General features: G+C 36.0%; 1 protein-coding gene across 1 annotated transcript; it reads right to left on the bottom strand.

The window, feature by feature from the left end:
- Positions 1-6,080: 6,080 nt before the first annotated feature.
- LOC116592444 (olfactory receptor 9K2-like) lies at positions 6,081-7,058 on the bottom strand. Its single transcript, XM_032345643.1, has one exon. It carries the CDS (start codon positions 7,041-7,043, stop codon positions 6,081-6,083), a length of 963 nt encoding a protein of 320 aa, XP_032201534.1. The 5' UTR covers positions 7,044-7,058.
- Between the last annotated feature and the right edge of the window lie 7,271 nt (positions 7,059-14,329).

A 14,329-nucleotide genomic window follows, 5' to 3' on the forward strand; every position in this document is an offset into this window, starting at 1 on the left:
TTAAAGAGAATGAGAAGGAAGAATAACGTCATCTTTGTTCACAGGTGACATTGTTGTCTCTGTAGAAAATCTGAAAGAATTGACAAAAACACCGTCCTGAAACTAATAGGAAGGGTAGGACGGGACTCGAAGAGATGATGCTGAGTGAAATAAGTCAAGCAGAGAGAGTCAATTATCATATGGTTTCACTTATTTGTGGAGCATAACAAATATCATGGAGGACAAGGGTGTTAGGAGAAGGGAGTTGGGGTCAATTGGAAGGGGAGGTGAATCATGAGAGACTATGGACTCTGAAAAACAATCTGAGGGGTTTGAAGGGGCGGGGGGTGGGAGGTTGGGGTACCAGGTGGTGGGTATTATAGAGGGTACGGATTGCATGGAGCACTGGGTGTGGTGAAAAAATAATGAATACTGTTATGCTGAAAATAAATAAATTAATTAAAAAAAAGAAAGGCGGATTGCAGGATACATGGTTAGTATACAAAAGTTAATTGTTTTCCATATACCATCATTGAGCAAGTAGAATTTCAAATGAAATCACAGTGCTGTTTATATTATCACTTACCCCAATAAAATACTTAGGAATGAACTTCACAAAATATGTACCAGATCTCTAGAAGGAAAAGCATAAAATTCTAATGGAAGAACTCAAGGCAGACTTAGATAAATGGAGAACCACTGAAGGTTCATGGAGAGGAAGATTAACATCAACAAGATGTCATTTCTTATATTTTCATTTTCTTATATTTCAATGCAATCTCAATGAGTTATTTTTTGGTTATTTTTGTTTATTGACAAACTTCAGATAATAAAGTAAAGTTTATATGAAAAAACAAAAGACCAGAAAAGCCAACTGTATGGAAGGAGAAGAACAGAATCAGAGGACTGACACTACACAAAGTCAACTATACATGACCATACAGCTACAATAATCAGGACAACTGGTATTGTGGAAGTATAAACTAATAGAAAAACGGAACAAAACTTAATAAACTGTGGATTCAGGATGACAATGGGTGTCATTGTATTCTCATCAATTGTAATAAACATACCAATCTGGTGGGGCATGTTGACACTGGACAAAGGTATGTGTGTGGGGGGGGGGTGGCAAGGGAAATTGGTATATCTCTATACATTATACTTCTATAAAAATTAACGTCTTAATTAAAAAACAGACAAAAGACAGTGTACTACTACATACCTACTAGAATGACCAAAATAAAAACCAGTGACTATTCCAAATGCTGTCAAGGATGTGGAGGGACAGCCACCCTCACTCATTGCTGCTGTGAATGTAAAGTGGTACAGGCTTTTTGGAAGACAGTTTTTCAGGTTCATGCAAAACTAAACATACTCTTACTACATAATCAGCAATTGCGCTCCTTGATGTTTACTCAAACAAGGTGAAAACTCGTGTCCACATAAGAATCTGCACACAAATGGTGAATGAATAATAAACTATGGAACATCCAGACAACAGAATAATATTCAGCACTAAAAAGAAATGAGCTAAATCTTTCAAGCTGTGAAAGGACATGAGGGAACTATAAATGCACATTACTAAGTGAAAGAAGCCAATTCAAAAAGGGTACATACTGCATGATTCCCACTATATAACATTTTCGATTTATTATCTTTAAACTCCAGAATATGTTTTAGAAATAATTTCTGTATTTTTGTCTTTTGCCTGTTTATTTTTATATCTGTATTATTGAAATCTCTTTGTTCTGAGAGGCATTCTGTGTCACCTCAGAGGCATAACCTTAGGCTTGTGTGTACTCTTGGATGTCAGCAGTTTTTTGGGTTAGCTTTGGCTGTGTCCTCCCCTGATCATTTCATTGAGTGATGTTCCTCTGTAGGTTTTCCACCCAGCAGAGAGACTCCACTAATTCTTCTTCTTCTATTGCTTTGAAGACATTGTGGGACACACACACACACACACACACACACACACACACACACACCACACACATTTTTTTGCTATGTTTCATATCTTAACTATCCAATTAATCCAATTTTGGTCCCCTCTGCAAAGATAGTCTTTAATGCCAGTCTTTGAGGTTTTCTGAAAACCTAGCATAGCTTTCTTTGTTGTCTTTTTCCCTCATTGTCTCTGGTAATCTTCTAGTTGGTTTACAGTTAGCTTTTTGCTTTCGTGGAACTACCAGCCCATTCTTAATTGCTTATTACCTAGTGTGTATTGTGTTTGAGAGTCATTTATGCTAAAACTTTGCTATAGTTCATTCCAAATAAAGCCAGTTCACTTGAGGAGAGCTTTGGAGCCCTCTGTTCTTATGGCCTGCCTTTCATTCTAGGTGAAACCTATGTTCAAGCATGCTAGAACTGGAACAGGAGCAGTGGCCTAGTTCTCTTAGAGTGTCACTTTGGCTTTATGAGCAGGTTTCTGGGTGAGGTCAGTAGTCCATGATCTTTTAAGCTTATCTCTCTTGGCAAAAATTCTCTATCTTTTGAACTGGAGCAAGTGGAATTGGAGGCCTGTAATTTTTGGCCTGTTATGCCTGGGGTAGCTTCTACTCTATGAATAGGCCCTGGGTAGAGGAAGATATTTCTAGACATTTTAGCCACTCTTGCCTTGAATAGAGCTTCTAAATGTGGAGCTGGAAGAAATAAGAAATGTTTTCAGCCCACTCCTCTCAAGGTGATATGGTAGCCCTTGAGTGGGATCTAGGTGAAGAGGAGCCTGTCTGCACTTGCCTGTGCACTTTCTATCACCCTAGGCTGAAAACTGGAGGGAGGGAGTGGGAGTGGGCTCTGGCTCAAATACAGACGTGTGCATATTCCTATTGGCTTTATTCACAATATCCCTGATTTCAGAACCTACACTGTATAGCACAGGCATCCACCTTGAATGAAAAGTAAAATGAGAAGAGTAATTTCTTAACAGGAGTGAGAACAGAATATACATGAATGCAATTCCTGTAGCAATACAGAAATTTCTTGAAACCAGGAAAGAAAAGAAAAAAAGTCAACACTGAAAAATTACTTCGCATATCTTCTGTTGTAAGGTCTATTAGCTTCTAGTTTAGCCTGAGGATTCTTTTAGGAGTCAGTTGGAGGACACGATGTATATTGTTCTAGGGAATGATATATTCAGTGATCTTTCTTGGTGTCCCTCTCAGTGATATCCTGGTGTGTTTGTGTGTGTTTGTGTGTGTGAGATATATATAGAGAGATGGAGAGATAGAAAGAGTGAAAGCATGCTACTGTTTGATTTTATGTGTATATGTGCGTCCAGTGTGGTTTTGGTGGGGGGTACAGCATATGGTGCTTGTGGAGGAATGTTGTTCTCCCTTGACAGTCAATACCATTGTTAGGGTCTTTTTTTTCTTTTCTTCTTTTTTTTCTTTTTAAGGATTTTAGCTTTATTTATTTGTCAGAGAGAGAGTGAGAGAGAGAGAGCAAGTGCACAGGCAGGCAGAGGGGCAGGCAGAGGCAGAGGGAGAAGCAGGCTCCCTGCCGAGCAAGGAATCTGATGTGGGACTGGATCCGAGGACACTCGGATCATGACTCGAGCCGAAGGCAGCCGCTTAACTGAATGAGCTACCCAGGTGTCCCAGGGTCTTTTTTTCTCATTTTCATAAAGGATTACTAATATCCAATGAACAAAGATTTAAAGTGCTAGGAGAATCGCTCATTTCAGGTTTATTACACTATAGGACTCAGGTGTTGTCTGAGGTGTCTGCATTTTATTCCCAAGGGAGGATTGGTAAAATATGCCTCTTTCAACCCACACATGTTTGTCCTTCATTTCAGGAAAGAAACAAGACACAACCTTAGCAAGTGAGCATTTTTTTGGAAATCTTCATGAAGTTTTTCTACTTAATGGGCCCCCTGTTTTCCCCAGTAATCTGTGTTTTTAGAAATGTGAAAGAAAGTGATGACATTTTGTTAACGTATAAGAGAGGATTCTTAGAGAAAGACATTAGTAAAGAGATGAATAGATACCACATCTGATGATAAGATACTATTTTGTATTTAATTGGAGGCTCTATTACCTTTTTGGTCATTTTACAAACTTTTCCATTAGTTGTCACCAGAGGGAAAGGTTTAAAGATTGAAATGATAATGTAGTAGGCAGTTTCTCAAGCTCCTATGGAAATGAAAGCAGACACTTGGAGACTTGAGGATGCGTCATGGCAGAGAGTGAAGGGAAAGGGGCAGAGAAAGTTTCTGTTTTCCTCTCTCAGATTTAACATCAATTGTGTAGAAAGCAGGAAGAATGGTCAAATCTGACAGCTCTGAAATAATGTGGATTAAACAATTTTATGTGAAATTTATATAATCTAATCATTCAAGTAACTCTGAGATCTAGATACTGTTATGCACCCCATTTTACAGGAGGAAATAACAACACGGAGATAATATGTAACTTGCGTAAAGTCACATTGGCAAACCCAGAATTTGAAAGCTCTGTCTGGCACCTGAGCCTATTTTCTTAACTCTGAAGTTAACCATGAACTGTTATTACCCTTATGCTTTCTACCTCATTTATTAGGTGACATTGAGTAGGAGATGCTCAAACATTAGAAGTCATTATTTTTCTACCTCATTCTCTTTTTATCAACCATCCTGGTCAATATTCAGGTTACATTACTTGCCATTCTAAAAATAGTCTCTTCTTTACTCTCCCTAATAATTCTGCCCTTGGTAAAGCCATCATAACCTCTTACTTGGACAATCACACACATTACCATCTTCTCCTTGTGAACATTTATCTTCCACAAAGCTACCAGTATGGTTTTTGTAAAATGCCAATTTGAACACAGCACTATCTTCCTAAAAATCTCCAATACCTAACCTCTGTCTACAGAATTAAGATCAGTTGCCTTGGCTTGACATAGAGGTTTGAATGATTTCCATGTTTCCTTTTAAAAAGCTCATCCTTCACTCATTGTCTTGTGCATAACAAACTTCATGAAGTTCACCATATAGTTATTTCTCCCTTTGTATAGAAGCCTATTTATTTCATGTTGCTTAATGTTATTTATTTATTTATTTATTTATTTTAAAAGATTTTTATTTATTTCTTTGACAAAGATCACAACTAGGCAGTGAGGCAGGCAGAGAGAGAGGAAGGGAAGCCGGCTCCCTGCTGAGCAGAGAGCCCAGCTCAGGGCTCAACCCCAGGATTCTGGGACCATGACCGGAGCCAAAGGAAGAGGTCCCAGCCCACTGAGCCACCCAGGTGCGGTCAATGCTATTTGTTTTTTAAAATGTGCTTTGGACAAGTTCCCTGATCATTAGGACCAGTCCCCTTAAGAGGTTGCACTCTTTCTGTGTTTACAAATGTCTTTTGCAGTGGATTTCCATATGGTATTTTAATTCTCTAGTTAGCTATTTCCCTCTTATTTCATGGTGAGCTAAGTACTGAAATTATTTATATGTAGGGAATGTTATAGGGCAAGTAGTACACCAAAATTCAATAATTATCAATGTGATGAATTAATTCTCACTAAGCCATATATAACAAAAATGAATTACATTTATTTTTTGTTCATTTTCATTACAGTTTTCTTGTGAAGAGAGAGGATTTGCAAGAATTGATCTAAGCCAGAGAAAACATTAAAGAAGTGTGTCAATCATTCAGCTTCTGGATAATTGAGCAACTAATGTGTGACCCTTAGGATTTTGTATGCTCTAGAGCATATGTTTCTCTCATCCAGTACTCAAAAATATTTCTTGGATCAATCTTATATTTTGTTCTGTCTTATTATATCAGATTTTGTTATATCACCAATTATATACCTTATATAACATTTGTTCCTAATTCAAGATAAACAATATATCTCAACATCATCCTCTGAGTGCCAGTAGCAAACTTGGAATATATTTTCCCTAAAATCAAATTACGTGGCAATCATGACCTTTACCCAAATGAAGATGAAGTACAGAGAAAGCCATTTCACTCTAAAATCAACAGGAAAAATCCACCCAAATGTGCTCTTCAGCTTTAAGTACATGGGATTCAAAGGAATAAACTTTCTAAAATATTTCAAAATTGTGAGTGCTTTAAGTGCATCAATGCCTTCCAAAATTGTCATAATGTTCAGGCCTTTCAGTTATATCATTGTTAAGATAGAATTAAATAAAAATATTTTTTTCCCCAGAATCTTTCTCAGAGCTTCTTTGACATCTTTGTTTCTCAGGGAGTAAATCAAAGGATTCAACATAGGAGTGACTAAGGTATAACATAAGGAAGCCACTTTACTCAGCTCAGGAAATCTGTCAGGGATGAAATACATAAAAATGATGGCACCATACAGTACACTCACGACTCCTAGGTGAGAGCTGCAAGTAGAGAAGGCTTTCTTACGTCCCTCAGTGGATCTTATCTTTAGAACCGTGGACACAATATACATATAGGACACAATAATGACAATTATGGTAGGCAAAATAATAATGCTGCATAAGAAAAAGGAAACTATCTTATGAAGGTAGAGATCAGAACAAGAAATCCTTTGAAGTGGACGGTAATCACAGTAGAAGTGGTCGATAGCTCGGGAAGCACAAAAGGACAAAGTGAACGTCACACTGGTCAAAAGAATCGAGCTGATGCAGCCACAAAAATAAGAACCAGCTACCAACTGAATGCAGAGATGAGTTGACATCTGGACAGAGTAGAGGAGTGGGTTGCAGATGGCAATGAAGCGGTCATAAGCCATGGCTGCCAGGAGAAATCCCTCAGCAACAATGAACAAGGCAAAGAGGAAGAGCTGGGTCACACAGCCGGCAAAGGAGATGGACTTGCTCTCAGACCAGAAGTTGATCATAGCTTTGGGTGCAATAACAGAAGAATAGAAGAGATCAATGAAGGAGAGGTTGCCTAGGAAGAAATACATTGGTGTGTTCAGCCGGGGATCAGTCATAATAATGGTCATCATCCCCACATTCCCTAGAAGGATCATGGCATACACAAGCAGAAAGAGCAGGAAGAGGAGAATGTGGAGTTCTGGGCGGACCCTGAAGCCTACAAGAATGAAGTCAGTCACTTCTGAGTGATTGCTTGTTCCCCTGTCACCCATGGCAGAAACCTGCTGAGAGGTACAAGGTAAAATGAACAAATGAAATCTGGGCTTTGTTTATAGTGACATAAATATTTTCTTTAATTTAGAATAAATTATTTACATCTTAATTAAATATTGCGTATAAAATAATTTTAATATCATGAAGAATCAGGAATTTGGATTAGCTAATACTAGTTCTATGAGGTGGTTATTCTATGAAGCAGTGAAAGATGTTATTGGGTTACTGTTTTTAAATCATAATTTGGGGGACTCTTGGTGGCTCAGTTGGTTAAATGTGTCTTTGGCTCAGGTCATCATCTCAGGGTCCCAGGAGACCCTCACTGGTCTCTGCTCAGTGGAGATCTTGCCTTTCCCATTCCCTCTGCTCTTCCCTCCAAAAATAAAGAAATAAAATCTTAAAAAAATAAAAATAACAGCAATGTCAACAATAGCCGAACTGTGTAAAGAGTGGAGATGCCCTTCAACAGATGAATGGTTAAACATGTGGTCCATATACATAATGGAATATTCCTCAGCCAGAAGAAAGGATGAATACCTAGCTTTTGCATCAACATGGATGGGACTGGAGAAGATTATGCTAAGTGAAATAAGCAGAGAAAGTGAATTATCATATGGTTTCACTTCTTTGTGGAACATAAGGAATAGCACGAAGGACATTAGGAGAAGGAAGGGAAAAATGAAGGGGGGGAATTAGAAGGGGAGATGAATCATGAGAGACTATTGACTTGGAGAAACAAATTGAAGGTTTTAAAGGGGAAGTGGGTGGGGGAATGGGCTAGTCCAGTGCTGGGTATTAAGGAAGGCATATACTGCATGGAGGACTGGGTGTTACACACAGACAATGAATCTTGGAACACTACATCAAAACCAATGATGTACTGTGTGGTGACAGAAAGTAATAAAAAAAGTTAAAAAATAGAAAAAGTAAAAAAAGAAAAAATAAAATAAAATAAAAAGAAAAAATAAATGAGGGGCACCTGGGTGACTCAGTTGTTAAGCGTCTGCCTTCGGCTCAGGTCATGATCCCAGGGTTCTGGGATCGAGCCCCGCATCGGGCTCCCTGCTCAGCAGGAACTTGCTTCTCCCTTTCCCACTCCCTCTGCTTGTGTTCCCTCTCTCGCGGTGTCTTTTTCTATCAAATAAATAAATAAAATCTTTAAAAAAAAATAAAAAAATTAAAAAACCAAAATTTGGCTGAATATATACCAAGTTGTAACATATTATTTTGTCTAATTTTAGTCACATTTTGAATATCTATTCTCAATATATTAAAGTTAAATAATCATCTTTACTTAAAATAAGAGTATTACATAGACCTAAAATATGAGCAATACATTTAATGAGTATGATAGTGCTGTAACCATTATGATTGCCTCTCTGTGTTTGAATCATTAAACAACAGTAACAAATATATAAGAAAATATTTTTACCTTTTTTGCCTCCATCTATTTAGTTTCCATTATCACACTGCCATTTTTGAAAATAGAATAAAAAATGAGACGTTATTCTTAGGTTAAAATTAATAACATCAAAAAAATCACTAAGCCTATATCACAGTTTCTAAAGCTCCTTCCAAATATATTTTCATTTACTCAAGTCATTGCTATTCCTCCCAAATAAATTAACTGTTATTGCTCCATTAGATATCTATATCTATATCTGTATCTATAGATATATCTACAGATACATATATATATATCCATTAGTAGTTATGTAGTTTAATATATTCCATATTTGGTTAGCCTTTTTCTTTGAAGCAGAGATAGAAGCTGATGAATATTCCAATCCTTACATGACAATGAATGACTTTTTATCAAAGCTGCATCAGTTTGAGGACTTTCACTCTTTAGTCAAGGCAAGTAAACTTAAGGAATATATATATATATATATATATATAGAGAGAGAGAGAGAGAGAGAGAGAGAGAGGGAGAGAGTTCCTTTCTTGAATTCTATTATGCCTTACATATCTTAAAGTAAGGATAATGGGATAACCATGGATATTTAAGGACCATAACAACCTTGGGTCTCCAGAGTCCATGCTCACTTGGTAGAGTAGCAGCAGTGATTGTGATGGTCTTACTCATTTTACTTCTGACACTTTTCTTCAGGATTTTGTAATATTGAGGTTTTGCTCATCCACTGTGATGGATTCCACTGGGAGAGGAGTAATCATAAAGGCAATTATGGAGACATAAGTGCAAGCTCAAGGGCTGTTGTCCATGAGGACTGCAGTAAGTTCAGATATAAGCAAATAATCTAATAATGGTCCAAATACAAGGGACTTTCCTTCTCTGGTTTTGCCTATCCTTTGGGAAATTTATCTGGACTTTATTTTCTGTATTGATAAGGAAAAACTTCTTGATAATTATCATAGCATACATAAGCGTCATATCATATCACATACATACATATCATAGCATACATAGCATACATTATCATAGCATACATAGCATACATACAGCTTTAAATGCTTGTGCTACACGAGATAAGTTTTAGATGAATGAATATACTAAATCATGTAATAAATTATGTTTGTTAGGCTTTGAAAAAAGATAGACGTTAACTTCAAATTATGAGTTACCTGTATTCCTGATACAGACATATTTCATGATGTGCAAATGCCCTTTAAGTCGCAAAGTCAGCTAATTTTTTTAAATTTTATTTATTTGTTTGACAGACAGATTACAAGTAGGCAGAGAGGCAGGCAGAGAGAGAGAGAGGAGGAAGCAGGCTCCCTGCTGAGCGGGGAGCCTGACGCGGGGCTCGATCCCAGGCCCCCGGGACCATGGCCTGAGCAGAAGTTAGAGGCTTTAACCCACTGAGCCACCCAGGTGCCCCACAAAGTCAGTTAATTTTTGCTAATTCTATGCTTTCTTATGTTTACATTCTAAGTAGAAAATAAAAGGGAAGAAATTATAATATTCAAAAATCATTTTAAAAACCCTTAAGAATATTTATGAAAGATCATGATCTGTATTTAAAAATTCTCAATAACTATGTGTGACTAAAAGACTACAGTAAAACCAGAAACACATTACTTTAATGAAATTAATATTATAAGGATGCCATTTCCCCTAAATATATTCATAACTTAATTTTAATTCTATTTTTAGAAAATCCATTTTTTTCATTTATTTATTTTCAGAATAACAGTATCATTATATTTTCACCACACCCAGTGCTCCATGCAATCCGTGCCCTCTATAATACCCACCACCTGGTACCCATTTTTAATTAAAAATTATTCCTAGAATTAAATGGATTTTTAAAATTTGTAGATAGCAGAGTATATGGAACCAAAGCCTTTCCTTATTGTAATGCAGTATTAGTAAAAGATTGGTAAGTATAGGAAGAGTAACACAGTTTAAGTATTTTAAACAGGAAAATACCAATCAGGGTGAATTGATGGCTATCTTATTTGGAAAGGCTGGAGGAACTTCTGAGTGACACTCTTACAATGACCCTTAGAGCAATATAGTAAAATTCAGAAAGGCTACCAGTGGATACAATTTAAAAAATGGAGCATCTTAATTGTGGTCTAAGGATCAGACACGTGGAAGCAAAGAGATGTCACTCCTTCCTCAACCATCAACATAGCTTCTCTGTGAGGTTGGGAAATCAACGATACTCTGGCAAATAGCTCATATGTTTGCACAACCTTCCTAAGGTGACATTTCCCTGGTAGAAAATATCAAAAAGAATAGAAAATTGATGTCCAACTCACTGTGCCCTTTAAAATTCCGAGTTTGTGTGGATCATATTGGTAGAGCAAAATTTGTGCCAAGAATACTAGTGGCAGGAAACATTTGAACTTCCAACAACTCCAATTTAGAAAGTACATGCAATAGCGTTTGGTTATCCAATCTCCAAAATGTGCCAGAATCCAATATATTTTTTTCTTACCCTTAAACTTCCCACAACGGCATTAGCAATAAAAATATTCTAGTACTTAAAATGCACAAGAACACTTATTATCATTCACCATAGATGGGGCAGAAAGAAACCCTCAACAGATTCAATGATTGAAATCATTCAGTATATGTTCTTTGATAATGGTTAGCTTAATAGAGGAAACAGTAACAACTAAATAATGGATTGAGAAACTCTATGAGCATGGACATTAAAATTACTTCCCAAAACTCAATGGATCAAAAGGAAATAAAATTAAATGTTGACTTTGTTACAAGTAGAGAGAGTCAATTATCATATGGTTTCACTTATTTGTGGAGCATAACAAATAACATGGAGGACATGGGGGGGATGGAGAGGAGAAGGGAGTTGAGGGAGATTGGAAGAGGGGGTGAACCATGAGAGACTATGGACTCTGAAAAACAATCTGAGGGTTTTGAAAGGGCGGGGGGTGGGAGGTCAGGGGAAAAAGGTGGTGGTTATTAGGGAGGGCACGTATTGCATGGAGCACTGGGTGTGGTGCAAAAACAATGAATACTGTTAAGGTGAAAAGAAATAAAAGAAAGAAAAAATGTTGACTTTTAGCTAAAAAATTATATCTAAACTTTTGCAGTATAGAAAAATAAGCACTTAGAGGGATATATACAAAGCATTGTAGGTAAATATTATAAACAGGTAAAACAGAAACATTGATATTGATCTTCTATTTTAATATTGAAATAGAAAAGAGCAAGTCAAAACAAAAAAATGAAAGAAAGTAAATGTTATACATAAAAATTCATGAAAAAGGACAAATTTGGATAAGATATTCACATGACTTACCTTTTTTTTCTATTGGCCATTCTTGTATTTTTTATTAAGTTCTTAATTTTAATTCCAGCACAGTTAATGTACAGTGTTATATTGGTTTCAGGTGTACAATATAGTGATTCCTCAATTATTGTATACCTTACTCAATGTTTATCATGATTACTATATTCTTTAATCTCTATCATTTATTTCCCCCATCCTCCTATCCACCTCCCCTCTGGTAAACATCAGTTTGTTCTCTATAGTTAAGAGTCTGTTTCTTGGTTTCTCTCTCCCTTTTTGTCTTTGCTTATTAGCATTGTTTCTTAAATTCCACGTATGAGTGAAATCATAGTGTATTTGTCTTTCTCTGACTGACTTCACTTGGAATTATGCTCTCTAGCTCCATCCATGTCATTGAAAATGGCAAGATTTCATTCTTTTTGAAGTGGTTGAGTAATATTCTATTGTGTATATAGACCATGTCTTCTTTATCCATTCATCTATTGATGGGCACTTGGACTACTCTCCCATAATTTGGCTATTGTAAATAATGTGCAATAAACTTGGGGGTGCATGTATCCCTTAAAACCAGTGTTTTTGTATTTTTGGTTAAATAGCTAGTTGTGCAATTACTGGGTTATAGGGTAGTTCTATTTTTAACTTTCTGCGGAATCTCCATACTGAATTCCACAGTGGCACCAGTTTGCATTCCTACCAACAGTACATGGGGGGTCTTTTTTCTCCACATCCTCATCAACACTTGTTTCTTGTTTTTGATTTTAGCCATTCTGACAGGTATGAGGTGATCACATAGCTTACCATTGATTCTTGGAAAGACCAGTAAGATGTACAAAACTCTGGCAAATGTAACAATGGAAAAACAGCAAAATTAAATGACAAGCATCAGGAATGAAAAAAGGATGGCAGTAGAGATACTCCTGACATTTAAAAAATATATATAGCTGAATCTTGAACAATATGGGTTTGAGCGGCATGGGTCCACTTCAATGCAATTTTTTTTTTTGTTCAATGAATACAGTACGATGCTGTAAGTGCCTCTTCCTTATGATTTTCTTAATAATGTTTTCTTTTCCCCAGCTTATTTTAGTGCAAAAGCAGCATATAATACATATAACAGACAAATGTTAACAAACTATGTTATCAGTAAGGCTTCTGGTCAACAGCAAGTTTTTAGTAGTAGTTACAATTTTACAGAATCAAGAATTTTATGCAGATTTAAACTATATGGGAATTCTATGTTCCTAACCTGTGCCCAGGAGTTCAGGCATATAATGATTTTTTTTAACAAAAAATAGATGATTTTTTAAAATAAAAATATTTTAAATAAGGGCGCCTGGGTGTGTCAGTGGGCTAAACCTCTGCCTTCGGCTCAAGTCATGATCTCAGGGTCCTAGGATCAAGCCCCACATCGGGCTTTCTGCTCAGGCGGGAGCCTGTTTCCCCCTCTCTCTCTTCCTGCCTCTCTGCCTAGTTGTGATCTCTCTCTCTCTGTCAAATAAATAAATTGTAAAAATCTAAAAAAAAATATTTTAAATAGATAAAGATGATGTATAAAGGAGAAATATAATTTTAAAATATCATCTATAGAAATTAAGTTTTAATAATAATATTCCAATGAAGAAGGATTCTTTTCTAATTCACTTCACTAATGTTTACTATCAAACATCAATGAAGAAACAAGATTGGGGAACCTAAATGACTCAGTTGCTTAAGCATCTAACTCTTGATTTCCACTCAGGTCATGATCTCAGGTTTATAGATTGAACCTCACATAGGGCTCTGTGCTCAGCAGGGAGTCTGTTTGAGATCTCTTTCCTTCCCCCACCCATGAGCATGCTCTCTCTCTAAAATAGATTAACAAATCTTAAGAAAAGATCATTCTTATATAAATAAGAATCATCATAAAGTCAGTATCTCCTAGCTGTATTTATGAGTCTGTCATTAGTCTCATATAGGAATTAAAACAAAAATTATAGTTAAATCTGTCTCATAAGTTTAACTTCAAAAGTTTTAAAGTTTAGAAGCTGGATATGACATGGATTTCTTGACAAATTTAAGAAAACAGTATCAACAAACTTTACAGGATACAAATTATAAAGGCATCAATCACATTTTAGTTTTGCATTTAAATAAAATTAGATTTTTTCCAGAAGTTGAAGTCTGCTTTTATTTTTAAAGATCTCAAAAAAGACAGTTAACTCCTTAGTAACTTACTTGCTGTTGTAAAAGCTCTTTTTGGTAGAAAGTTCATATTATCTTGAAAAGAACTTGCATCTTTCTTTTGAGATTAATTAATTTTACTGTTTTGAAGCAAAGTATTATTATAAAAATGAATATAAAATGATAAATGAAACTTAAGGAAGTGTCTTTTTCTTAATATGAAGAGTTAGACTTTAGTACTTTGAAATCACAAATGACATCTTGCAAACCATCTGTATGACAAGATAGAAAGGCATAAGGACGTATCAGACTTTGTTGTATTGAAATTCACAGTAAACTTTAATATAAAATATTTCACCTTGAGTTAAAATTCCAGTTTGAACCCTATCCAGTTGTGTTAC

Source organism: Mustela erminea, chromosome 6 (genome assembly GCF_009829155.1).
Source record: "Mustela erminea isolate mMusErm1 chromosome 6, mMusErm1.Pri, whole genome shotgun sequence".
In the NCBI taxonomy this organism is placed as follows: Eukaryota; Metazoa; Chordata; class Mammalia; order Carnivora; family Mustelidae; genus Mustela; species Mustela erminea.